This window comes from Penicillium lagena (assembly GCF_028827675.1).
Source record: "Penicillium lagena strain IBT 129212 chromosome Unknown utg000008l_segment0_segment0, whole genome shotgun sequence".
Classification (NCBI taxonomy): domain Eukaryota; kingdom Fungi; phylum Ascomycota; class Eurotiomycetes; order Eurotiales; family Aspergillaceae; genus Penicillium; species Penicillium lagena.
In genome coordinates this window covers 512,331-536,709 of record NW_026623229.1, presented here as the reverse complement: position 1 = coordinate 536,709, position 24,379 = coordinate 512,331, and the positions used below count along the sequence as shown (strand labels likewise).

At 50.3% G+C, this 24,379-nt stretch overlaps 9 protein-coding genes across 9 annotated transcripts; 4 read left to right on the top strand and 5 right to left on the bottom strand.

The window, feature by feature from the left end:
• Positions 1-318: 318 nt before the first annotated feature.
• N7510_010771 (uncharacterized protein) lies at positions 319-2,571 on the bottom strand (the record flags this gene model as incomplete). The annotated part of the gene is made up of 3 exons (XM_056982696.1): positions 319-1,947; positions 2,003-2,434; positions 2,515-2,571. The coding sequence occupies 3 exons, from the start codon at positions 2,569-2,571 to the stop codon at positions 319-321; spliced, it is 2,118 nt and encodes a 705-aa protein (XP_056828190.1).
• Positions 2,572-3,211: 640 nt separating this feature from the next.
• N7510_010770 (NAD-dependent succinate-semialdehyde dehydrogenase) lies at positions 3,212-4,834 on the top strand (the record flags this gene model as incomplete). The annotated part of the gene is made up of 3 exons (XM_056982695.1): positions 3,212-3,311; positions 3,389-4,633; positions 4,692-4,834. The coding sequence occupies 3 exons, from the start codon at positions 3,212-3,214 to the stop codon at positions 4,832-4,834; spliced, it is 1,488 nt and encodes a 495-aa protein (XP_056828189.1).
• Positions 4,835-5,616: 782 nt separating this feature from the next.
• Positions 5,617-6,975, top strand: N7510_010769 (M24 family metallopeptidase; the record flags this gene model as incomplete). Its single annotated transcript, XM_056982694.1, has 1 exon — positions 5,617-6,975. One exon carries the CDS (start codon positions 5,617-5,619, stop codon positions 6,973-6,975), a length of 1,359 nt encoding a protein of 452 aa, XP_056828188.1.
• A 214-nt stretch (positions 6,976-7,189) lies between these two features.
• Positions 7,190-9,495, bottom strand: N7510_010768 (uncharacterized protein; the record flags this gene model as incomplete). Its single annotated transcript, XM_056982693.1, has 2 exons — positions 7,190-8,839; positions 8,905-9,495. 2 exons carry the CDS (start codon positions 9,493-9,495, stop codon positions 7,190-7,192), a joined length of 2,241 nt encoding a protein of 746 aa, XP_056828187.1.
• Positions 9,496-9,890: 395 nt separating this feature from the next.
• Positions 9,891-11,399, bottom strand: N7510_010767 (fungal specific transcription factor domain-containing protein; the record flags this gene model as incomplete). The annotated part of the gene is made up of 1 exon (XM_056982692.1): positions 9,891-11,399. The coding sequence occupies one exon, from the start codon at positions 11,397-11,399 to the stop codon at positions 9,891-9,893; it is 1,509 nt and encodes a 502-aa protein (XP_056828186.1).
• Positions 11,400-11,861: 462 nt separating this feature from the next.
• N7510_010766 (proline permease PrnB) lies at positions 11,862-13,661 on the top strand (the record flags this gene model as incomplete). Its single annotated transcript, XM_056982691.1, has 3 exons — positions 11,862-12,009; positions 12,096-12,685; positions 12,753-13,661. 3 exons carry the CDS (start codon positions 11,862-11,864, stop codon positions 13,659-13,661), a joined length of 1,647 nt encoding a protein of 548 aa, XP_056828185.1.
• A 2,033-nt stretch (positions 13,662-15,694) lies between these two features.
• N7510_010765 (uncharacterized protein) lies at positions 15,695-17,771 on the top strand (the record flags this gene model as incomplete). Its single annotated transcript, XM_056982690.1, has 5 exons — positions 15,695-16,086; positions 16,150-16,278; positions 16,405-16,920; positions 16,977-17,215; positions 17,272-17,771. 5 exons carry the CDS (start codon positions 15,695-15,697, stop codon positions 17,769-17,771), a joined length of 1,776 nt encoding a protein of 591 aa, XP_056828184.1.
• Positions 17,772-18,565: 794 nt separating this feature from the next.
• N7510_010764 (uncharacterized protein) lies at positions 18,566-19,882 on the bottom strand (the record flags this gene model as incomplete). The annotated part of the gene is made up of 1 exon (XM_056982689.1): positions 18,566-19,882. The coding sequence occupies one exon, from the start codon at positions 19,880-19,882 to the stop codon at positions 18,566-18,568; it is 1,317 nt and encodes a 438-aa protein (XP_056828183.1).
• Positions 19,883-21,335: 1,453 nt separating this feature from the next.
• N7510_010763 (fungal specific transcription factor domain-containing protein) lies at positions 21,336-24,095 on the bottom strand (the record flags this gene model as incomplete). Its single annotated transcript, XM_056982688.1, has 6 exons — positions 21,336-22,386; positions 22,448-22,636; positions 22,706-23,356; positions 23,416-23,480; positions 23,531-23,978; positions 24,049-24,095. The coding sequence occupies 6 exons, from the start codon at positions 24,093-24,095 to the stop codon at positions 21,336-21,338; spliced, it is 2,451 nt and encodes an 816-aa protein (XP_056828182.1).
• Between the last annotated feature and the right edge of the window lie 284 nt (positions 24,096-24,379).

Below are 24,379 nucleotides of genomic sequence, written 5' to 3'. Positions count from 1 at the left end.
TTCTGAGTGGGACCTCGTAGGTCTGGATTTTGACAGCAACTACTAAAAGATGTAGTCTTACGCTAATAAATGCTTCACGCGAACACACGATACATACAGTCGTGATGTACTAAGAAAGTCTGAGGGGGAAAGTGTCAACAAGAAAGGAAAGGAAAAAAACAGATCCAAGAAAGGTTGTTTGAACCACAAAATTCTAGTAGTATTATCATTAACAGTCCCGAATCATCGAAGATGGCTATCCAATCCCCGTCAGTGCCTGGTGCATCTTTCGCGAGAACGAATTCACTTTGTTTGTGAACAGTACTCTGGTTTTATTCATTACAACCTAGAGTGGCAGCATGCCGCGGGCTTTTTGTCCTCACCAGTGTACAAAACACTCTTGTTCTTATTCTGCGTGGAGACCGCAACATCCAAGCCAGGATTCCCAGAGAAAAAGTTGACGGGCTTTAGTCCAACCATGAGCTTCTCGTTCGGCATTATAGGCCAGTCCTCAATGCGAGGGTTGTGTGTGGAACCAAATGTGTGCCAAATGACAATATCCCGGTCTCTGACGGATTGGGCTGTGCCCGTGCCTCGGCGATTTGCAATAGCAGAGGCCAGCCCGTCACCTCCAGTTGATTGCATGGTGTACTTGCCTGCTGGGAAGTAGTCGTTGTCCTCATAGTGAGTCACCCAGATCGCATGTTCGCAGAACTCAGAGCGCTTGGCGTGGTACGAGTCGGGATGGGACAGGAGCATCTGGCTGTAGAAGGGCATGAGTTTGAATCCAACAGGCGTACCCGTGATAGGATTTATCTTGTTCTCGTTGATGAACTTGAAGGTGCGATTTTTGGTGAAGTCGAGGTCGAAGCCGCCCTCTTCCTCTATGATCTGGCTCTCCGTGGCGTAGCCTACACCGAACGGATTATGGACGGCTGGGTTGTCAACTGGGAGGGCCTTGGACTCCTCAACAGCCAATGAGTTGGAGTGACCATCGATTGCCGGGTCAATTCGGAGACTGAAAAGATGCTGGTGATAAGGCGCCAGGACGCCAGGGGCCACGACAGTTCCGTAGGGAATTTTCTCTTTGAAATCGATATCCGAAGGTACCGTGGATAGAATACCTGTGGCACGAACCTCGTAAAAAATAGAGGCATCCTGGCAGAAGTGCCAGGCAAAGATATACTCATAATTACTTACGGTGATGATTGTCTGTAGAACGAGGATGCGAGAGCGAGTAACGACAGGAGTTTGAGTACGGAAGTTGGTGTGTTTCCAAAGGATACCATCGTCCTGTTCGTGACAGCAGACAACGTTGGGCATCTTCAAGGGATCGCCGGATGGCGTGTTGTGGTAAGCATCAAAGTACTTGATTGTTCCTAGAAGAGGCAGAGAGCACCGGTTAGTTTTTACAATCGGGAATACGATTTGAGCACGCATTTTACCGAGGCAATCGCAGCCAAGCTGCAAGTTATTGGCATTGAGACCTGCACCATCATTACCAAGATCGAATGCAGCCTTGCGAGGATAGGGAGCACGTGGGTCTCCATAAGGCACAAACATCTCGGCCAGAGAGAGGCGGTAGAAGAGGCTACGGCCATCATAGCGGATATCGTGCAGGGTAAGACCTTCTCGGTAATTGAAGCCCACTCGGAAACTCCATTTCTCCCACTTGATATCGTTCCCTTGAATATGGAATGATGGACCCTCGGGCTGGACAACCTGGTATGACTTGGTGGTCGTCCTCGGATTTGGCCTGAGGTGAGGATGGTATTCGCTTGCAGCTGCCGAATGAATTCTTCGGCGGTCAAAGGGCTTCTTTTCGTGATGAATCCGCTCTTGTGGCTTGGTTGGTAGACGATAGACCTTGGTGACTTTGAGCTCCTCCGATACCTCGGCACAGACGTCCAGTGGATATGCGTAGTAGTTAGCATCGGGACTTTCTAGTAGCCGGAGGTAGAACCAGCACTAGATGGAATTAGCGTTAGAGCCAGAATTTGTAAAGGTATAAGGGGTAGCCGACCATTGTGACTCGATCAATCATGTCGTTCATGCCATCCGTGGCGTAAGCCCACGGCTCAATAACAACAGTGGCTCCAACAGGAAGGTCAAGGGTGCGAATCTCAGCCTGTACTTCCTGGTCGGCCAGACACGCAGCTTCCACAGCTTTCATGTAGTCTGCGTCAATGTAGGAATGCTTTCCCTTGACATGCTGCTTCCGGGCAACCTTGTCATTGTCAAGATCGACAATCAGCTCGAACAGCTGGTTGTCATTGCCTCTTCCTTTCACGACTACCTCAACCCGGGCATACCGAGTCGGAGCCTGTCCCACAGGTTGTTTGTGATGCTCCTTCTCGAGGTAAGGGATCATCTGCTTCTTGAACGGCTCCAGAAGGGTGATGACGCGAAAGTTAAGGTCTTGCCCTCCAAAGTGCGGGCGGACGGCTCTCGAAGCCTAGAAGTGGCATCTGATTCAGCACATGCATGAGGAGAAACAGCACGGACAAAAAAGGAACGGGTTTATGGTCGACGCACTCTTGAGATTTCCTCGGGCCCAAGGGGGTCCAAGGGATGAGGGAACGCAGCAGCCATTGTCGTAGTGGCAAGCCGTGTTGGAGACAGAGCTAAAGCCGAGTGACAAGGAGATGAAGTGACGAGACAAAGAGACCCAAGACGCTCCCAACTTTATACTTGTAGATGACGGTGGGGATTTTCCTGTAAACACTCCTGATCCATTGCAAAAAAAATCAGCAGGATCTTTTCACCTTTGGAGGAATGAAAGCGCGCTCCCCCGCCTACCTCTTCCCTCCAAAGGTATAGTTCCAAGGCGCCAACCAAAGTCTTGAATTTCTACGCGGATTAAGCAGATGCTAATCGACCCTTTAAAGGCAATCCGAGCGGCGCGGGCAAATGGAGCAGGCCCACGCCAGCGTAACGGGCGGGTATTTGACAAACGGTTGTCTGCACTTGCACACTTCATTAATCGTGGTTCGTCTGCGACTTTGCTCACTTAGTTTAGAGCAACCAAACGATCATTGATATGGATTATTATTGATTTATCTCATGTATCCCATTCTTTTCGTGATTCCTGCCTACGTGAAGAAAGAAAAACAATCCACTTCCATTTATTTGTAGCGGACGACTCGTCGCTATTTACTATGCCCAAACAGCGGCCCTTCCAGGTATGTCGAGGACTGATCCAAGATGCGTGGCATGTACCGATCTGGCGCCAATGCGATTGCAGTTGGACGACCAGTCCCTCCTTCATGAGAGCTCACTGCTCAATGGCGAATGGGTTCCTTCGCGATCGCGCGAGACCTTTGATGTGGAAGGTTCGGGTCCTCTCTCATGCACCAATGTCTGGCTTTGTCGGATGGATGTGATACTGACTCTCCATTGCTTTCCTCAGATCCCGGGAGTGGCGAAATCTTTGCCTCATGTCCAGTTAACAAGGTCCAAGATGTGAATGAGTTCGTCACGAATTCCCAGGCGGCGTTCCTCACGTATCGCCATGTCAACCCCCGCCAGCGAGCTAGAATGCTCCTCGAGTGGCATAGGCTCATCGCGAATTCGCGGGAGGATATTGCCAAGCTGGTTACCTACGAGACGGGCAAGCCACTCACCGAGGCCCGTGGGGAGATTGACTATGCCCTAGGCTTTGCTTGGTGGTTTGCCGGAGAAGCAGAACGCATTCGCGGCTCTGTAGCCATCCCATCCGTCTCTGAGCGTCGGACCTTTGTGATCAAACAGCCAATCGGCGTGGCTGTTGCTCTGGTTCCATGGAACTTCCCAGTGGCTATGATCATCCGCAAAGTTGCTGCTGCTCTGGCGGCCGGCTGCTCCATGATTGTGAAGCCGTCTCCCGAGACACCTTTGAGTGTTCTGGCCCTTGCAGACTTGGCTCTTCGGGCTGGATTCACTGTGGGCGTGTTCAATGTCATCACTACTGACAATGACAACACACCTGCAGTCAGCGAGGCTCTTTGCAAGCACCCCCTTGTCCGCAAGGTGACTTTTACCGGTAGCACTGCCGTAGGACGGATTATTGCGCGGCACTGTTCCGATGGACTCAAGAAGGTCACTATGGAGCTTGGGGGCAACTGCCCGTTCATCATCTTCAATGATGGGGATATCGACCAAGCAGTAGCTGCCCTCATGATTCTCAAATGGCGCACTGCTGGTCAGGCATGCACCCATGCGAACAGAGTATATGTACAGAGCGGCGTTTACGAGGAATTTGCGCAGAAGATGCTTGAGGCTACTCAGAAGATCCGCGTTGGTCACGGTGCTGACTCTACCACTACCATGGGAGCGCTGACGACACCTCGCGGCATCGAGAAACTTAAGAAGCATGTTTCCGACGCCGTGTCTAAGGGAGGCAAGGTTCTGTGCGGAGGCAAGCCCCCAAGCGGCCTAGGCGGCAACTTCTTCGAACCTACCATAATATCTGGCATGACCTCATCCATGCTGACTACAAACGAGGAGATTTTTGGACCCCTTTTGGGTCTGTATAGGTTTGAGACTGAGGAGGAAGTTGTCGAAGCGGCAAACAATACCTCCATGGGCCTTGCGTCCTACTTCTTCAGCAAGGATGTTGACCGCACTTGGAGACTTCTCGAGAGCCTTGAAGCTGGCATGATTGGCATGAACACAGGTGGCGATAATTCTCTTTTCAATGCTTTCCACGCTTCATGTACTAACCACTTGGATAGGCAATTCGTCTGGGGCAGAATCTCCCTTTGGAGGAATCAAGGAGTCGGGATATGGCAAGGAAGCGGGTAAAGATGTAGCTATTGAAGAGTACCTCATCCAGAAAACGGGTACTCTGACCGTTGGATCCATTTCAAAGCTGTAATTGTTGATCTGACTGGATTCACGATGCACTGGATTCAATACCACACCCGTGTCGCTCGTGATTCTACACATCCTTTATGTACTTCAAATTGAGCTCACAATGAACTTGTAGCTCGCGCGCACACACAGACACACACGCATTATGTACGGAATCATGACGCCTTTGCCAGCTTCGGAGCTGGAGCCTTCCGTGTATCTGAGGATCCTCGGAAATATCATTTAGACCCCACAGCTATGGCGGGTTTACACGACTCATTAAATTGTATAATCCATACTTCTAGAGTGGCCAAGTTCTAGCCCGGTGACAGGCCAAGAACACTGAATTTGGCGGGTGTAAGCCATACCGTTGAACGCGAGGGCCGCCGGACACGCCCTGATTCGGGATAGACACTACTGATAAGGCGCATGCGATGTGGGTCGAAGAGATAGGAAGATATGCGCGGGGAGCCTTAGGGGAAATAATGTTCTACTCCCAAATGGCCGCCCGATACGCTGGCTCCCATACCTGCGAACGTTGCGCCCAGTTTCCAAATCCTGAGTAACGCGGTTTCGATGGACGGACCGGAAGCCTTTCTCTCGACGGCTGTCCTCTCGCCTCTCCTCGTGACTCCATTTGGGCTAAGTGGGATGGATCCGTAACAGTGTCTATATGTGACCCCACTGGCCTTCGTCTATAAAAGCTTTCCAGATTGCTTCCATCTCAAAGTCAAGCACTGCACCCCTTCTGGCCTTTTTCCCTCTCCCTGTGGCCCAGCCAACCAGTTTTCAGGCATCTCATTCACAATGGTCATCGTGAAGAAGCCCGAGCCTTTCAAGAAGGCTCTCCACTTCACTATTGAGGAGTTTCAGGAGAGACGCAGCCGGGCCCTCGCCCTCATGAAGCGGGAGAACCTCGATGGCTTCCTCATGACTAAACAAGAGTCCCTCTACTACTTCACCGGCTTCGACACATTTGGCTACGTCTTCTTTCAAGCTATGTACTTTCACAGCGATGGACGTATGCGTCTGATTACTCGTTCGCCAGACCTGCGCCAGGCCCTCTACACCTCCATCCTTGAAAAGAAGGACATCATGATCCGGTCTGATGAGGCCACTGCCAACCCCGTCTCTCTTGTTCCCGAGGTGTTAAAGGAGTTTGGTATCAATTCACCCTCTAAGAGGATCGGCTACGAGCCAGACTCGTGCACCCTGAATCTGCGTGTCGGGAAGCTGCTCCTGGAAGCTGTCGAGGGCCTTTGCACTCTTGTCGACCATAGCACCTTGTTCGGCCGGGAACTACGCCTCATCAAGTCTGAGACGGAGATCCGCAAAATCCGTAAGGCCGCATACCTTGTCGACTTTGCCCTCATCCGTGCACTCAAAATCGCTAAGCCGGGCGCTTACGAGGGCGACCTGTGGCGCGAGATAGTTGGCACCGTCTACGAGGGCGGCGGCGATGATCCGGCCAATGAGAACATCCTCGTGTCTGGCAATAAGGCCGTCCTGACTCGCTATTCTACTGGCAAGTCTAAGATCGACCGACAGATTACCCTAGAGCACGGCGCGGCGTATAAGCACTACCACGCATGTCTAATGCGGACGATCCCGCTAGGCGGCGTCAGTAAGCTGGCAAGGCGTATGCACGAGGTCAATATCCTGCAGATGAAGGCTGCCATGGAGGCTCTCAAGCCAGGCAGGGAGATTGGCGACGTATTTGAGGCGTATGCCCGCGTTGCTGATGAGAACGGTTTCCGCGAGCAGAGACTCAGCGCCTGCGGCTACAGTATGGGCGCTACTTTTGCCCCGACCTGGATGGACTTCCCCATGTTTGTGCGTGGCCAGGATGTTGTCGCCCAGAAGGGCATGGTCTTCTTTATCCACATTATTCTCATGGACATGGCCACCGATACGGCCAGCTCCATCGGACAGACTGTCGAGGTCACCGCAGACGGCTGTGTGCCACTCTCCAAGCTGCCTTTCTGCCTCACTCGCAAGCAGACTCTTGCTGCCTGGAAAAAAATTTGCAAGGAGGATTATGGCTTCTCTGCCGAGGAAGAAGATGATGGCGAGAACCTGCAGGACATTGAGCTTTCTGACGGCGAGACCGACGCCGAGGATTACGACATTGATTACGACTTTAGTGACTACCAGGGGGCGACCTAGCTGAGCAGTATGTAGCCAAATTAAGCACATTTTTACATACTGCTTTGGCTATCGGCCAGTAACTTGTCCAGTCTCCCCGTCATCGCCACCTAGCATCTAGTTCGCGGTCCGCACAACTGTCACTGCGCAATATTTTCGTCCAGTTTATACAAAACAACCAATTGCGGAGATAATACCTTATATCTAACTAGAACTATCTTACATAGTATGAATGTTATTTACAGAAATCTTCCGTAATGCCAACAAATGCTTCCGCAAGTTGTCGCACTGACTCGACCTCAACCCACTCCGTTTTGGCGTGGAGACCGTATCCCTTGGGGCCCCAAATCAAACCGGGGATACCTTTCTCGTCCAGCAAGGCCATGTCCGTCCAGTAAGTTTCCCCTTTGATAATTGGCTTCGCGCCTGTAGCTTGGGCGGCATGCTTGGCGACCAGTGTGACAAAGTCGTGATCTCTGGGAATGAAATAGGGAGCTCGCGAAAAGGTCGAGCGCAAGTTAAATTTGAAGTTGGGAACCGTTGCTGCGAGTTTATCCAAGATGCGCAGAAGTTCAAGCCTCACCGTGTCGGCAGTCTCTCCAGAGATTGTACGACGCTCAATGAAGATAGTGCAGAGGGCTGGGTAGGAAGCAATCTCCTCGCCGCCCCTAACCACGCCGGCGTGGATATTCGGTGCCCCCGTTTCTGGCTTTACGTCGCCAAATCGCTCCTGGAGCTCTTGAGCATGACGGTCGAGCTCAACAAGGAAGTATCCAGCTTTGCATATTGCGTCAACGCCCAGGTCGGCACGAGACCCGTGGGCCGCCACGCCATGGATATCGACCTCAAACAATGCGAAACCTTTATGCGTATTGATCAAAGCCATTTCCGTAGGTTCGGCCACAATTGCCGCATCCGCTCTCCAGCCAGCTTGGAGCACTTGTTCGGTCCCAACGCTCTCTGACTCTTCGTCCGCAACCGCGGCGAGAATCACGTCACCTTTCATCTTCTTCGATTTGGCACTAGCAACCGCTAGCATGCCAGCCGCAAGACCGCTCTTCATGTCGGCAGTGCCTCGACCGTACATGTTGCCGTCAACAATGCTGCCGCTCAAAGGATCGCCATTATAGCCCAGCAGCGTGACAGTGTCCATGTGCCCGTTAAACATAAGGCTCTTGCCACCTCCAGAGCCGCGCACAACACCAATAATGGAAGGCCGTCCTTGAGTGGGCTCAATCCAGTGAGTTTCGATGTCACGATGCTCGAGCCACGAAGTGATGTAGTTGGCAATAGCCGTCTCTCCAGGACCAGGCGTTGAACCAAAGTCGGGGTTGGAGGAGTCGAATTGCACCAATGTTTGGGTCAGGGTGATGACATCGTCCGATGAGACATCCTTGGGTGTCGTGTAGGGTGAAAGTCCCTCGGTGCATATAAGGACAAGGACAGAATTCTCATTCAACCCCAGCTGCTCCTTGTGATGTTCCTCCAGTCGGCGGAGAGCAGCCAGTCCGGACGCACCAGCTAGTCCTGCACTCACCCCAGTGGTTTGTAGCTCAAGGCTTGCCAGATGACCTTCGTAGTCAGAGACCGTCGCGCTGGCGTCAATTCCGTGCTTCAAAGCTAGCCAAGCAGCCTCGAGTAGTGCCTCACGGTTGTCGTTTACACCAGCAGATTCTTCTCGGGCCAGTCTCCTCCACAAGGACGGGTTCGTGTCTGGCTCAACAGCAATAAAGGCCGCAGGGCTTCTTCCTGGTGCCTTGAGGTAGTTAACGGCAGCTTGTACAAGCGCGCTATTTCCCGCAGGACATACTACGAGATCGGCTTGCTCTCCCATGAGCTGGCTATCTAGCTCCCGCATGAGAGTCGAGTAGCCCTCTGCCATCCACTGTGCAACATTCACTTAGCTTTGGCTCTTCTCTAAACTTGATTGGATCAAACAACGGGATCTACCTGTGGGATGCGCGGGTGGTCATGGATTGCCTCTTCCTGAATAAGTATACCATTGTGCTCACGAGAGGCGGCTTGTGCCTGCGATAGTGCATCGCAGTACAATTTTCCGGGGGCAACAACAAGCTTTGCACCTTCGGCACGGATGAGGACGATAGTGTCTGCTGTTGTATACGATGGGACGTATATCTGGACGGAAATTGCAAAGAGCGAGCCTACTCGCGCCACAGCGAGTCCGTGGTTGCTGTCCGATGCAGCGAAGAGAGTGACGGGGTTCGTAATCAGACACTTTCTGACTGACTCGATGGTAGAACTTTTTGGCAATCCCAGTCGTTCGGTCAACGCTCGAAAGACTGCCCAAGACAGGCCAAGATTGGTGACAGCCGGGAGCCCTAGTCGGTTGGTTTCATCTTTCGCATAGACCGATTTGACCCCGAGGGATTTGGCCACACTGGGCAGAGGGACAAGGGGAGATGGATGGTGCCCTTCGACCTGCAAATGAAAAGTTTCGACCACATCAGCGGAGTTAAGGCCCTTCGTTGTCCAAGTCCAGGCAGCCGGATTGTAGTACAAGGAGCGGCGATGAGGAGTCATCACGACTGGGGTATAGATCCGTCCCCGGGAATAGAAACAGAAAAGAGGTTCTGTGCGTTGCTTCGCGCGCAATTGGGGTCTTCATCTTGGCTCAATGTGCCGGATTTTAGTGCTTTAAGCTAAAACCAGCCCTGTTTAAGCCCCCTAGCATAGACCATATGTTCCTGTAAATCCCTAACGATAAGCAGGCCAAGGTACCCGTATCTCCACGCTAGTCCGAACCTGGAATTTGTCCGCCAGATGCGATACTGAAAGATACGATGCCATGTTTAGCTAGGTCCAAGAGGATTCCTCTGTCCATCTTTGGTGAATGTGAGATGCCCGCGTTGAATCACGTGTGCGACATGAGTGTCATACTTCTTGATAATAATATATAGCAATTCACATGGAAAATATTAGGCGAAAGATAAGTTCCAATCCAACTCCCGTAGCATAAGTTCCCAGTCCGTCCGCCCCTTGTCCCAAAGCAGTTGTAGCAGCTCACGCGCCCTCCCAACATGCTTGAATTTCGTCCAGGCCTCGATACATGTGAGACGATTCTTGATGTATTGGGTCATGCTAGCATTGTCGCTACTCCCAATCCCAGCCATGAATAAAGGAAAGAGAAGACCTATCTCACAGAACATATTGGACGGGACCTGAGACACGTACTGGAGAATTTGCCGCACACAGTCCTCCATGCGTAATCTATAAACAGCGCCCGCATCACCAAAGCGGAGGAGATGACGGTAGAGATAGAACAGAGAGGCGAAGCGGAAGGCCTCTGCATGATGGATAAGCGCCTTGATGTGGTTGTCGGTTCGATCCACCTGGAGATGCAAATCTTGCGAGCGAAGGGCCTGTGCCATGTCCTCAGCCCGCAGAGTTTCTCTCGACCGGCGATCAGAGCATGATGAAGGATCGAGATCAGCTGTATCGGCGACAAAGGCGGAAATCTCGGTCAGGTGCTTAAAGATGTGGTGACCAACGCCCATAAAAGAGTCAGCTGAGTTGACAGTCGTGTTGACGTCCTGGACCCAGTATACGCCATTGACCGAGGCGCGATGTCCGGTGCTCAGCGAGGCCATGATATCATGGTAGGCAAAGTACCGGAGCAGAAATTCCCCGTCGGATGTGCGGAGTAGCCTAGATGTTCCTATATGATTGATGAGATGACCCGCGCCTTGTAGATGGAGTAGCCAGCGCGACGTGTCACCGCCAATGACTTCAGCGGTGCTAATAACGAGCGCACAGGCAATAGTGCTTTCTGTGACGGCATTGTTCTTGATGGCCTCCGCCAAACCTCGGGTCACCTGGTTTTCGAAATTTATGCGAGCCTCAGGCGTCACAGGAATCGCAGGGGTGGCGGTGTCGACATGGACCGAAGCATAAGCGAAGAGGGCATGCAGGAGCGACGGATCAACGATAGCCATGGGGAGCAGCACAGAACAGAAGCTGCCGCCGTCTTGCTGTAGGATTGAGCAGAGGGGCGCGACATGGTCCAGAAAGTACCTCAACAAAACACGCTCTATGCTGTCCCAGGAGCCCGAATGGTCGAGAATGCAGGACCTGCTGCTAGCTAAGATTCCCGTGCCATGCACCGCTTCGTTACCATAACCGTCGCCATGTGTTGAGTTGCCCACTGCTTTGCTGGCAGACTCGTTCTCGTCCTTGGACGAACTGGAGATATCCTCACCTCCTCGGGCTTTCCTCCGCGCCGGGCGAACAGGAACTCTCCGCAGAGGAAGCTGCTCGCAGACTAGCCCAAGGCGGATACAGGATCTACAACGGCCGTCGAGACTCGAGGCCTGGCCGTCGCACTTCTTCTTACGGGCTTTGCATGTCAAGCAGCCCGAGCGGACGCGGCCGTCAGCCGCGAAGCGCCGGCGTATCGGGCGGTCAGTGACACCAGGAGGCTGGCTCATGGGTGTGGGGATGGTACGCTTTATCAGGAAGACAGCAAGACTTGTCGTCCCATCCAAAGGGGATTTCGGAGGTGCTACAGGGGGGAAGTTACTGCGGGGAAATACGGTTCAGACTCGATCTCGCCTGTTCTCCACCCGAGCCGTAGAACAACGTCCGCCCGATACGCCGGTATCCATCCCTGTCTTAACGGGCAGAATGATAGGGAAAAGGGATAGCCATACCCCGACGGCTACTTTGCCCACAGTCCAATACACCATTCCTCGGTCAAGCAGGAGGCAACAGCTTATCTATATGGCCAGATAGTCGCATAGTTACAAAACTTGCACAATGGCTCGATTCAATTTTTGATCCTGCGCCCCGACCAACACGGCTACAATCAGTTACTTTGAAGCGATTCTCAACTTTGAAGGAACAGCATAAAATAAGATAAATACGACTGCACTTCTGAGCTGTATTTAACAATGTCGAATGCCGACAAGACTCAATTGCCCGAGAAGGATATGGCGACGGAGCTTGCCAACATCTCTAATGGCCAGGTGCTCGAGACCGGTGCGGCTAGCTCTCACTCCAAGCTTAAGTCGAGACACTTGTACATGATTGCCATGGGAGGTAAGAAAGACGTCCTGATCTCTCGCCGTCGAGCATCCTAGGATGAAAAATCAACTAACAATAGCGGCAATGATAACAACCCGTAGGCTGCATCGGAACGGCATATTTGGTGGGCTCTGGTAAAACTCTCAGCAGAGGCGGCCCTGCCCTTGCCCTCGTCGGATTCATCATCATCTGCTCCGTCGTTTGGGTCTTTTCCACCTTACTTTTCGAAATGGCGGCCTATATCCCGCTGAATGGCGCAGGTCCGGACTACTATACAACTCACTTCCTCTCTAAGTCTTTTGGCTTTGCCATGGGCTGGAACTACTGGTATGCGTACTCGATTCTGGTTCCTTTCGAAATCACCGTCGCCACGCTCGTTATTCAGTATTGGAATCCGCCTGTTCCCGATGCCGTCTTCATTTCCATTCTCTTTGTGGTTATTGTTGCCCTGAATTATCTGCCAGTTGGAAATGCTGGCGAGGCCGAGTTTGCCTTCTCCTCTCTCAAGCTTACCATGCTCATTGGAATGATTATCTTATCCATTATTCTCGCAGCAGGCGGAGGGCCTTCAGGTGACCGTGTGGGATTCAGATACTGGAACAACCCGGGGCCAGCCAACGCGTGGATCGTCGAGGGAAGTACAGGAAGGTTTGTGAGTTTCCTCGGCGTTCTTATTAGCGTCGTGCTGCCTGTAAGCATCCCCAAGTCTACGCTCTCATCACCAGCTGATGAAAAGGCTAATTTTGCATTCTTGTTAGCTCTCCTTTGCTGCGGAAATGGTGGCTGTGTGCAGCGGTGAGACCAGCAATCCTCAAAGGACGGTCCCCAAAGCTGCAAAAGCCTTCATTGTGCGTCTAATTGTTTTCTACGTACTTCCAATTCTGGGGGTTACGTTGACTTGCCCGTCTAATGCCCCCGAGCTCACTTCCGGGGGCGAAGGGGCCGGATCGTCGCCCTTTGTCGTCGGTATCAAGCACGCGGGAATCCATGTTCTCGATCATATCGTGAATGCAGTCATTCTGTGTTCTGCGTGGTCAGCCGGCAACGTATACATGCACCTGGCTTCCCGCTCGATATACTCTTTGGCCACAGCGGGCAACGCGCCCAAAATCTTTATCAGAACCAACCAATGGGGGGTCCACTACTTGGCAGTGACGAGTTGTGCTGTGCTCACCCTCCTGGCGTATTTGAATGTCAGCTCCAGTTCTGGCGCTGTGTTCACCTGGCTTGTCAACATGATCAACATGGCCGCCTTCTTCTCCTGGATTCTGCTCTCATTTTCCTATATTCGATTTCGAGCGGCACTCGAAATCCAGGGCGTGGATCGTTCAACCTTGCCCTTCGTCTCGGTTTGCGGCAAGCCGGGTGCCTATTTCTGCATCGTTTTTTTCATGATTGTCGGTTGTCTGAACGGGTTCTACGTCTTCTTCCCATCACAGTGGAATGTCTCGGATTTTTTGACAGCCTATATTGGCACTCTTTTGTTTGTGCTCTTGTACATTGGACACAAGCTAACTGTTGGCCGGAAGGAACCCTGGCTGATTCCTTCCCAGGAGATTTGCTTGGCGCCTAAGCCTGAAGGGGCGAGTGAGACATCTGCTCAAGGCTACATTGAGTGTGCTGGAGCATTCTCTCAGGCCTGGAAGAATCTTTTAGGGAAGTGCTAGTAACTTGGCTTTCCATGCTTCTTTTTTCCTCGGACTTGGAAGAATGATTTTGGAAAGTCTACGAAACCTCACTTTCTAGGATATAATATTAGTAGACAACTCTAATAGGATAACTAATCGGCTTTCCTTGGCAATCATTATGAAAAATCTGTCGCAACAATATACATCATTGATCAAAAACACGGATACGGAGCCAGACACCGGAGATATGTACTGTGTGAATTGTCCGGATTAACAAGCTGTCTCAAGTCATTATCAGATGGTTGGCAATTTGGCTCCAACGACCATCTCTAAGGGTCTTGCGCGCTGATTCAAATGTTTGTGTGGCACTTACCCCGAGGGTTGTGTTTACAATGTCGCGAAGTGACTCTCAAATCACTCTCTCAAGTCCTCCGAGGCAGTTTAATTGGCATTCGTGCGCTCTGCTGTCGCGAAATTGACTGGTGCATGATTGAATGGTCTTCGGCCGTAAGGAATAATATCAAATAACAGAGATACCAAAACCGCCGGAGGGAGGAGACGGACTATACATTTATTCATCTTGATCTGGAGGCACTTTCCAGGAGCCGACAGCATGCTGGCTCTCTTGCGAACTGGAAGGACACATCGCGAGATTCCGAGGCTCTATGAACCGAAAGCGGATATAGAAGCATGTCAGGAGATAAGGGAGGGGAGGTACCTTAGGTAATCCGGCTTCCGTCGCTGGCGAAGTTGGTTGCCTTGGTGCCTTTTAAACCAGGCCGCAATTATTGCCGAGGGTTGATCCGCTCGCTTATTACTCATGCTCTCCCCGGTTGGTATCTGAGGGGTTTTTTGGAGACGGGCCGTAACTTTGGCGCCCGCCGTTCTTTCTCCCCTTCCTCTCGCTCGGCCTGGAAATATCTGTTCATGGTTCGCTATTAAATATTGCTCATAAGTGATTAAGCGAATTCCTTGAACGTGACAACTGCGACGGGGTATAGTTATACAAGGCGTTTTTGGCGGCGTTCGGGGCGTTCGGGGCGCTCAACCGCCCTTAAGCCACGCGACAACTGCCTGGGGCCAACTTAGTATGGTGTCCAATGGGGACTACCGCCAAGGATGAATCTCGTGTTCTAATTTGCTGATCCGGCCCAACCCCACGCCTCTGACGTCCCATCGGGGCTGATGCGGCCATCGGTGTGTCCCCTTTCCCGGCCACTCGTGTCCAAATGGGGCTAGCGTTACTGAATGCGGCATCTTGGCTTCTAGGATTTTGATTCCAGCGATAATGAACCTATCCAATAGGGACGAACAAACCGTGGCTTAGACCTTTGTAACACTCGCGTATTGTTCATCGACTCCCGCTCTTGGCCGCGCTATTACCGTAAATTAACGACCTAATGCGCCAACACTGATGTTTCTCCTACCGTGGTACCGTGAATTGCGTATAGCGCTAGAAAAGTCGCCCTGTCGCCCCAGTTTTAATTTTGCCTCCTTTTAATCAAACTCCCCGGCCAAACCGCGTTTTGAATCTTGTCACTACTTTTCTCACTTGGAAAGCAGGAGAAAAATCTTCCCTTCCTTTGCCCTTCAAATTTTGTTCGGGTCGTGTCTCAACCTTATTCTGAGCAGAAATTTCTACTCGTTTACCTTGGGGATCCCGAGTATTTGTTCCTTCGGATATTATCAACAGACGAGACCCGTTAGGATCGTCTATCCGCCTGAAAAACTTCCGTGTGCAGAAAACGAGCCCAACCAACTCCCTGACGTTCTAGAAATCGGCAGATACCATTGCACCAGTTCACTGTCCATAGCAACAATTTCCAACCCAGCGCCACCGAGAAGCCCACACCCTTGCGACATAACACGATCGATTTTTCTATCTCGACGGATTGCCCTATCTCGCTGATCCCACAGTTGATACTTGCAAAACCCATGCGCCATAATACAGACCGTTAAGCAACAAATATCCCAATTTTTTTGCAGCTCACTTCAGCACCTTCCTCACCTGCGCTTTGCCCCTCTTCGGTATTGCCAATTCGACAATATAGGCGTCCAGGAATGAGAAGAACATGTCTTTCTTAAACAAGGATAAAGAAGCCAACACCGGCGTGTTGGGCTCGCTAGGCTCCAAGTCATCCGAAGGTCCCCAAGATGTCCAAGAGGGTGTGATGGCCGACAACGCTGACAATCTCCAACGCCACCTCGGAAATCGTCAGATTCAGCTTATTGCTATTGGAGGTTCTATTGGCACAGCCCTCTTCGTGAGTATTGGCTCCGGTCTTTATCATGGCGGGCCCGGCAGCTTGTTCCTTGCATACACTTTGCAAAGTATAGTCCTCGCAATGGTGAACAACTGCTTGGCTGAGATGAGTACTGCGTACCCTGTCAGCGGTGGTTTTATCCGTTTAGCTGGCAAATGGGTAGACGATGCTCTCGGTTTTATGGTCGGCTGGAACTTTTTGTGCGTTTTCCTTGTCCATACCGGACGTTTGGAGACTAATAACTGGGCTAACACCGTATGCAGTTTCTACGAAGCACTGTTGATTCCCTTCGAGATCTCGGCTTTTACCCTTGTACTATCGTACTGGTCCCCTACGATCACTGAACCTGGCCCAGTTGCCGGGATTGTTGCTGCAATTGTTATATGCTATGGGTGAGATTGCCTCAGTAGTGTTCGGATCTCTTGGTGATAGACCAGTCTACGTCTTTTCTGTGTTTGATTCCAGAGTGCCGAAACGACTTCTTTTGAATTCTGGACCCAAGTCTGACTTTCTCATAGTACCCTCAACATCATGGCTGTCAAAGCGTATGGTGAAGCTGAGTTTTGGCTCTCGAGCGGCAAGGTTATTCTGATCTTCGCCTTGTTCCTCTTCACCTTCGTCACAATGGTTGGTGGTAACCCTGCCCATGATGCATACGGCTTCCGCTATTGGAACAACCCGGGTGCCTTCATGGAATATTTAGATACCGGCAACCTTGGTCGTTTTGAAGGGTTTTTGGGAGCACTTTGGTCTGCCTGTTTCTGCGTCGTCGGCCCTGAGTATATTTCGATGGTCGCTGCTGAAGCCAAACGCCCTCGCATCTATATCAAGAATGCCTTCAAGACAGTCTATGTTCGATTCGGGCTCTTCTTTATCGGCGGTTCCCTGGCCGTGGGTATTATCTGCTCCGCGAGGGATCATCAATTGTTCGAAATTGTGGTCAACGGCAAAGGCAGTGGTGGTGCTGGATCATCGCCGTATGTCATTGGCATGACCAATCTCGGCATTTCGATTTTCCCTTCTATCATCAACGCGTTAGTATTCAGTGGGAACGAAGACTTTCACTTGAAACTGACTGTTCTTTGCTTAGGCTTCTGTTGACTTCGATCTTTTCGGCTGGCAATACCTACACTTACTGCGCTATCCGCACTCTTTACGGACTGGCCCTCGAGGGCAGAGCCCCGAGGATCCTCACTCACACCACACGCAAAGGTGTGCCGATCTACTGTTTCGCCATTGTGATGATTTTTCCGATACTTTCGTTTATGCAGGTTTCCAGTAGCTCTGCCATAGTCATCACATGGTTCGCGAATCTAGTCACTGCCGGAGGTAAAGACTCCTAACTCGTACACCACAGTTATACTAGACGCTAACTTTTGGATTAGGGCTTATTAACTACATCAGCATCACCCTGACTTACATTTTCTTCCACCGGGCCTGCAAAGCTCAAGGTTTGGACCGCAGCACTCTTTCTTATTACGCACGGTTCCAACCGTTCTGTGCGTATTTCGGGCTTGTGTGGATGATCCTCGTTGCAATCTTATACGGCTATCCTGCATACAAACCGTGGAACGTGCAAACATTCTGGTCCGATTACACGATGCAGATTGCGATCCCTCCGCTCTTCCTCATCTGGAAACTTGTCAAGAAGACGCGATTCGTTCGGCCTAAGGAAGCAGATCTGGTTTGGGAAAGGCCTCTTATCGATGCCTACGAGGCAAGCTTTATCGATCCCCCAGTAGGCTTCTGGAGGGAAGTCGGTCAAATGGTCGGCCTTGCACGAATTAAAGGTGGCAATGACAAGAGAAGAGTCTCTTCTGTTGCACACCCTGCCAGTGGGACCGCAGAAGAGATGGTCGGAACTGCAGAAGGGATAACGGCGTGAGAGCTCTACCATTGTCTCTCTGTCTCGAATCATTCCCGGCGTGATGACTACCATTTCCCGGTATGCCAATCTCAAATGGTCACAACGAGGTATTGCATGCAATTTGTTTTCAGGGTTATTTTTGAGGGGGACTCTTCAAGAATAATTTTGGCATTCATGCTTTCTTCTGTGCGACCGGCAACCCATAGACTATGCTATACGAAGTAAAAACATAATTTGAGAAGTTTCCGGGTGCATTGCTTATTCTATCTTCTGGGCTTTTCATGATTCCCACTATCGGACGCTACTATGAGCTGTCAGTCAAGGAAGAGCCATCTGATCACAAAATCAAGGGTATGAGCTGCGGATAAGTGCAAGCGATCTCCATGCATCAGACAAATACTGTTGTAGCTAGCGTTTGAAAACGACAGTCGTCCCGTGGATACAGCGTGGTTTTTCCCTATTTTCAGTCTGGTGGTTTGACGTACTAATCGGTATCTTCGGAATCGAGTTACGTAGTTCGTTCTGTTAAATATCTCGTCTCGTTTTTTAAATAACAAAATGTTAATATTATTTACTCGAGGCATCGAGGCATCACGTAGCCGAGGTTCTCCACTGTCTACTAGACTCTGTAGCCTGGATCAGTACATGGTCCAAATAGCAACATAGGGAGTTTATTAGTTTTTGAAGCCGAGCTATGTATATGTATCCACGTATCAACGAAGGCAAGTGACAAAGGATCGCAGAAAAGCAAATGCCTAGGCGAGCAACATGAATGTCCACAGCACTCCCAAACTAAGCTGCCGATACAAAGCCTAGGAAACGAGGTCAAACAGATTGCCATTGGTGGCGTTGGTATCATTACGACCCAGAGACCCCAACCCAAAGTTCTGAATTGTACCTCGCAAAAGCCCGTAGGTGGTCATGTATGTATGGTCTTTGGTGTTGGGTGTAATGCCAGCTCCAAACAACATTGTCACTATGTGGTTGTTATTGTTGGGAAAGTCGTCGCTATCGTTCGGCCAGGTAGCTTCGTCGAAAGTGGCGACGACCAAGGTTCCTTGCGCCATAAGCTCGGGTAAGTAGAGATCCAGGAATGAGTTGAGCCAGTAACCCGCTGTCTGAGGCTGGTGCACGTAGTCACTATCAGACATGGGATCGTGTGCGTTATGGATCATGTCTGGGACATAGAACGAGTACTCGGGCAGCTGGTGCATCATGACGTGCTCTGCGAAAGTATTGTTTGCATCATACAACTTGGCGCAGCGGTCATACTTCGACGTATAGGTTTTAAAGAGCAGGGCCGGGACATCCAGGCGACGGTAGACCTGAGCCCACCAGACTGGGTTGGTATTGTCGATGGGGCCGTTGAATATATAGTTATTGCAGTCGTTCTCACCACGGTGAGTGGCAATCGGGTCATACCACTCAATGTAGGTGCCATATGAAATATCCCTCTCATCTAGAAGGTCGTATATCGTAGTAGTGTCAATGTTGTAGAAGTCCTCATCAGCTAGTCCAAAGAAATCACCAGCCAGAATAGCCGCGTAATTAGGCAAAGACGGGTGAGTGATTCCGTGAGTATTGGTCAAAAGCTTGCCTCTGGTAGCCAGAAGTAGCCAGTAAGGATCGCTCATCGTCCAGTCGTAGACCTGGTTTTCGAAGACGACGTGCAGGACTTTCTTGAACTTGCCGTCGCACCTGTTATTCGCTTGGCACGGTTGAGGATCAACACCGAAGTCGCGGACATGGACGCGCGCATCGAAACGAGGTCCCTGATAGCAGTCGAATAGTCTGGTCTTGTTGATAGATCTCGAGTTTCTTTCGCCGATTTCAAAATAAGGATACTTGGTGAATGCGCCATCCGGGTAGTAGTTGTAGCCAGGCATCATGTGAGGACTAGAGAAGTTTGATCCGCTCACGGTATTGTTATTGACTGCCCAGTAATAGTAGCCGCCGTACTGAGATGGTTCAAAAGGAATGTTGTAGGTAAATGTCTGGTTGATTACAGCCGGGTCATTCGCGTTAAACACATTTCCACCAATAAACGGCACTTGTTCATCGGGAAGGGCATGCTGAGCAAACGCCAGAGCCGCAAGGGCAACGACAATAATAGCGGCACTGACGTGCATGGTGATGACAAGTATAACACAATGGACAGATGAGGAAAAAAACAGAAAACCAACCCTTCACTTACTCTGGTCGAGGACCTATTCTCTACATATAAATATGTATATGTGGGTCACTATCGTACTAGAGCGCTTTGGCACATGCTGAATCCTAGCCGTCTATTGGGGTTCATATTGTGAAATGACCCATGACCCTGACACTCTGAAAACCACGAGATTATCTTCTCTGCAAAAAGTGAATTTAATTGACAAACTCCTAGCCATTGGAACCAACCATAATCCGCTGAGGAGCCAAGCTTTAGTTAAGCTTTGCAAAGAGTAGAATTAGAGTTTCTGTGGGATCTAGACTGCCAGCCACGTGCATCGAGCTATCCTTCTAATTGCAAATTGTGACGCACTCGCAAAGCTTAAGCAAATTAACATGTCGTCAATAGCTATGTTGGGACTGACCCCTTTAATTCTAGTGACAAATCCTTCCCCGTGCGCAAGAGAGTATCCTCTGTTATATGCATTTCAGTGCTAGTTCCGCCAATAGAGGATACTTATGATGGTTTCAGCCAGTTGTGCTCCTGTATTTAGTCTACCCTCACATATTGTCTATCACTTCCGGTAGTACCCGGGCTCCTGAAAGACTAGCTGCGGCGATAAGGATGGAGTTAGCTTGACTTACTATAATAGAAGTAGATACGACACACAAAATGCACGAATACTAGAGACTTTTTTTAATTAAGCCACACTGATAAATTGAAAGGCCAGACAAAAGGATGTGGTTTTGATGAAAGAAGGTGAAGTGATGTGATAAAAAGGCAAATACGCCCAATCGGAGCGATTTCATATTTCAAGTTCGGCAACTTGCAATAAACCAATGAACTGTATCCTCATTGTGAAGGTTTTAAGTAGAAAATATCCTAGACTGAGGTCCAAACAGTAGCCCATTCATATTGGTATTGTTCAAGTCAGCCATTGCTGGATAATTTTTACTTGCCCGCTTCCGCTAGAAGGCGAGTTGTTTCATCAACCATCGGAGATGTGAGCGGCGTGGCCCTATTGTTAATAATGCTGCTCGTTTGGGATAGTAATGCTGAAAGGGCACGTTGCTGGTCAGTTACGCTGATGTCGTGAGTCTTCGCAAATCTTGCCGAAGCAGAAGTCATAGGCGTAGAGGGGAGATCTTACGTATGCGGAGAGACAGATTCACCCGTTAAAGCTTGGCCATATAATAACAATAGCTCAAACTCAGTCTGTAGGCTGAAAGAGCTTCTAGTACTGCCAGTACTGGCTGTACCAATGCCCAAATCGGCAATTATGCTTTTACGATTATGGTAGAACTATAATGGCTACCCTACGGTCAGTTGGTGTTTACTGTGCTGGCTATATGACAATAATATCCTTCACTACGAGCTTACTTATCCCCTCTATTGTTACAGACTTCACTTGAGATAAGCAAATATTAATTTCAACAAGTTGCCTGGAAACTCGAATGATACAATTCATCCCACTCCTCCCCACTGGAATTGTGAAATAATGAGTTCATCAAAATCCTATTGAAGCCCTTGACTTCAATATTCTCGGTTTCAAAGCTCTCATGGTGTACCTGCACCTGCTCTTTGCGTGTCGCCCTTGTAGCTCCAGGAGCCGCGGACTCTTCTTCAAATTGAGGAGGGATTGCGGGCGATAACCCACCAGGGGCATTTGGGACATTTTTCAAGTCCATGAAGTCGAGGTTCACCTCACACTGCCGCCATGTTTTACTTTCAACATTATCAGCTTGATTAGAAGTCTGGTTCGGAGGCTCCAAAGCCTGTTCTGGGGCGCCTGGCCCAGATGAGGGCAACGTTGTACGCTCATCGGTATAAGATTCCCGTCGATGTGGCGCTCCTTCAGCTGTCTCGGTGCTAATGGTTTGAACGGTGGTCCTAGTCTCTACAGACTCTGATCGAACACCCATGTTTCGTCTTTTTTGTCGGGATGAAGAGGATGGTTTCTGTTTGCTGACTGGACGAACACTGATTGTCCATGGGAGCCGTGAAGTAGCACCCATTGATGGAATATGACGGACCAGCTCGGGAAGTGCATGTTCATATGGCAGACGGCCAACAGCTAAGCTGTAATCCACTGATGTAGAAATTAAAAGATACGCCCGAGGGAAGTAGATGAAGGCGTCCAACCAGCTCTTCACGCGGAAACGTGAATTGAGCCCTTTCACCAAATCGCTGTCTGAAGGATTATCACTCAAACAGGATCTCTTTAGTTGGTCAACCGGTGCATTTCGTTTAGCATGGTGCTCCCAGCCAAGGAAAAGGTTCTGCGTAGTCCAATAAGCAAGCTGTAATATGTGGTTGGTGCCTGCGGCGACAAAATCGGTGACATCGTAGAGGGTTTCTGATTGCCGTATGATTCCACTAATCGAGTGCAAACGCTTTTGCCGAATCATCATCTCTTCGTGAGAAGGTGATAGTTTCAAGTCAATTGCCGCCAAGACCAATGGCATGCCCACATAGCCAAGTCTGGTCTGTATTAGCTCAACTTCCCCAAATCACGCACTGGCCGACTGGTGGGAATACTGACATGCTGAGAGGCAAGCTGTTTACGCGTCCGTTTGCGCTAAAGAATTCCATGATGGTAGTAAGACTCTCAATCGCGCCTTTGAGATCCTGTCCAATTTTGAAAATTTGCTGCTTGTGTGTCTCTCTCGCATATGAGAGGTTTTCCTCTATCATGAACGCCGCATACTGAGCAAGGTCAACTCGTGCAGCACTTTGGTGTCAAAAGAATGTCAGTGAATAAGCTCCGCTCGTGGAGAATTTTCAAGATTATTGTACGTACTGATAATACATGTAGGTCAAATTGATAATTGTCGCAACAGGGCCGTAAGCATCTGGTGCTGCATCTAGTCGCAGAGCAGGCTGTGTCTGCATTTCCCACTCAATCAACGACTCCCGAATCCTCTCAATGTTGGACATCGCTCCATGGAATTCTTCGACTGAGAGGAAACAGGTGGGTTTGACTCTAGGGCAGAAGATAAACGAGACCAGGTCGGTCAGCAGTACGGCGAGCCGGCATTGTTCTTGAAGTGCCTGTAATAATAGGCGTTTTGCGTCTAGGTCGTATACTCGGGAGGAATGTAACTCTTCTGCAAAATCTTCTTCACGCAGCCAATCAGACCATCCATGTAGGTTGATTGATGTGATCTGGGGGCGACGCCGGAGACCAATACACAGACTGCGGTCACGGAGAAGAATAGACCACCAAAGTCGCTTCTTGAGCGAGTCTCTCAGATGCTCATCCAGCATTGATGGCTGAGCACCAATTATCAAGGCGTTTTCAATGGCTCGTGCTAACCACAGGCTTCCTGCTTGAGGATGATCGGCGGAGGTATGGTGAGTGAGAAGAACAGCTCCCTGCGCTTTTGCCGACGGTCGTACTTCGGCTTTCAAGTCGAACAAGAGCTGCTCCAGAACAAGGACGAAATTAGTTCTACTTATAGAATAGCGTTACTCAGTTCGTGGGAATTGTTTACCTTTGTACGACTGTACAGCTGGTTTCGAGCATCTCGCTTGTCATTAAAGCCGCAGCGGTACAATGTTTCCAACGAGACGAACTATGCTTTATCAGCTGTCTTTGTTCGTCCACTTCGGAGTTGTCACATACTGGACAGCTTGCAAAAAGAACGGCCTGGAAGACAAATATTGATAGCCTGTCGGGCCCAGGATCGCCTTCATAGATCCGCCAAAACTCGCCTTCATCCAATACCGGCACAACTGGATGAATATGTCTGAAATACTGGTGCACAAACTCATCCATCGCATCTTTCTCCGGCAGAGTAAGAGAGCACTTTGATGCCAAGAATTGCATATCCTCTGGTGGCAAAGAGGAGAGTGAATAGCTGTCTATAAAGTCGTATTCCGAGTACGCAACATTTGAGTACCGTGGTCCCTCAGACTTGTCAGTTGATTTCCCTAAGTGAACAGGAAGATGTGCAGCCGGCGGAGGATGTTTCCCTGCATCTTTGTCGCTTAGATCCTTGGAGAATGCGTTATCAAGTTGGTGATCTTCATGAACGAGTCTTTCATGCACGCTCGAGTCCGCGAAATGCGGGCTGCCCGGTGGAAATTTAGGTCTTTGATAAAGCCCACTCAGTTTCGTCTTCGCATTGTAACAATTAATACATACTGCTTTGATAGCTTTCCTCGAAGAACGCAGTCAGTGCGACCATCTTGGCGGCAGCGCGTACACGGAGAGCCCAAAATGGACGCGTCGCATCGGACTTTCCGGTGGTGACACCAAGAGCATGCCGATGGTGCTCGTCTCGTGCGCCGTAGCATTAGTTGGTTCGTGGGGGGGGGGGGGGGTTCGAGCTACGGGGTCAGACACAAGAGAGTAAGTTGTTTTTGCTGGGAAGCCTCATATCACCCGCCTTCTGAGTACAGACGTGACTGGCAAAAATAATGGTAGCGTAAACGGAACATGTGGGGGCGGCCGCCACTAAACGACGTGCTC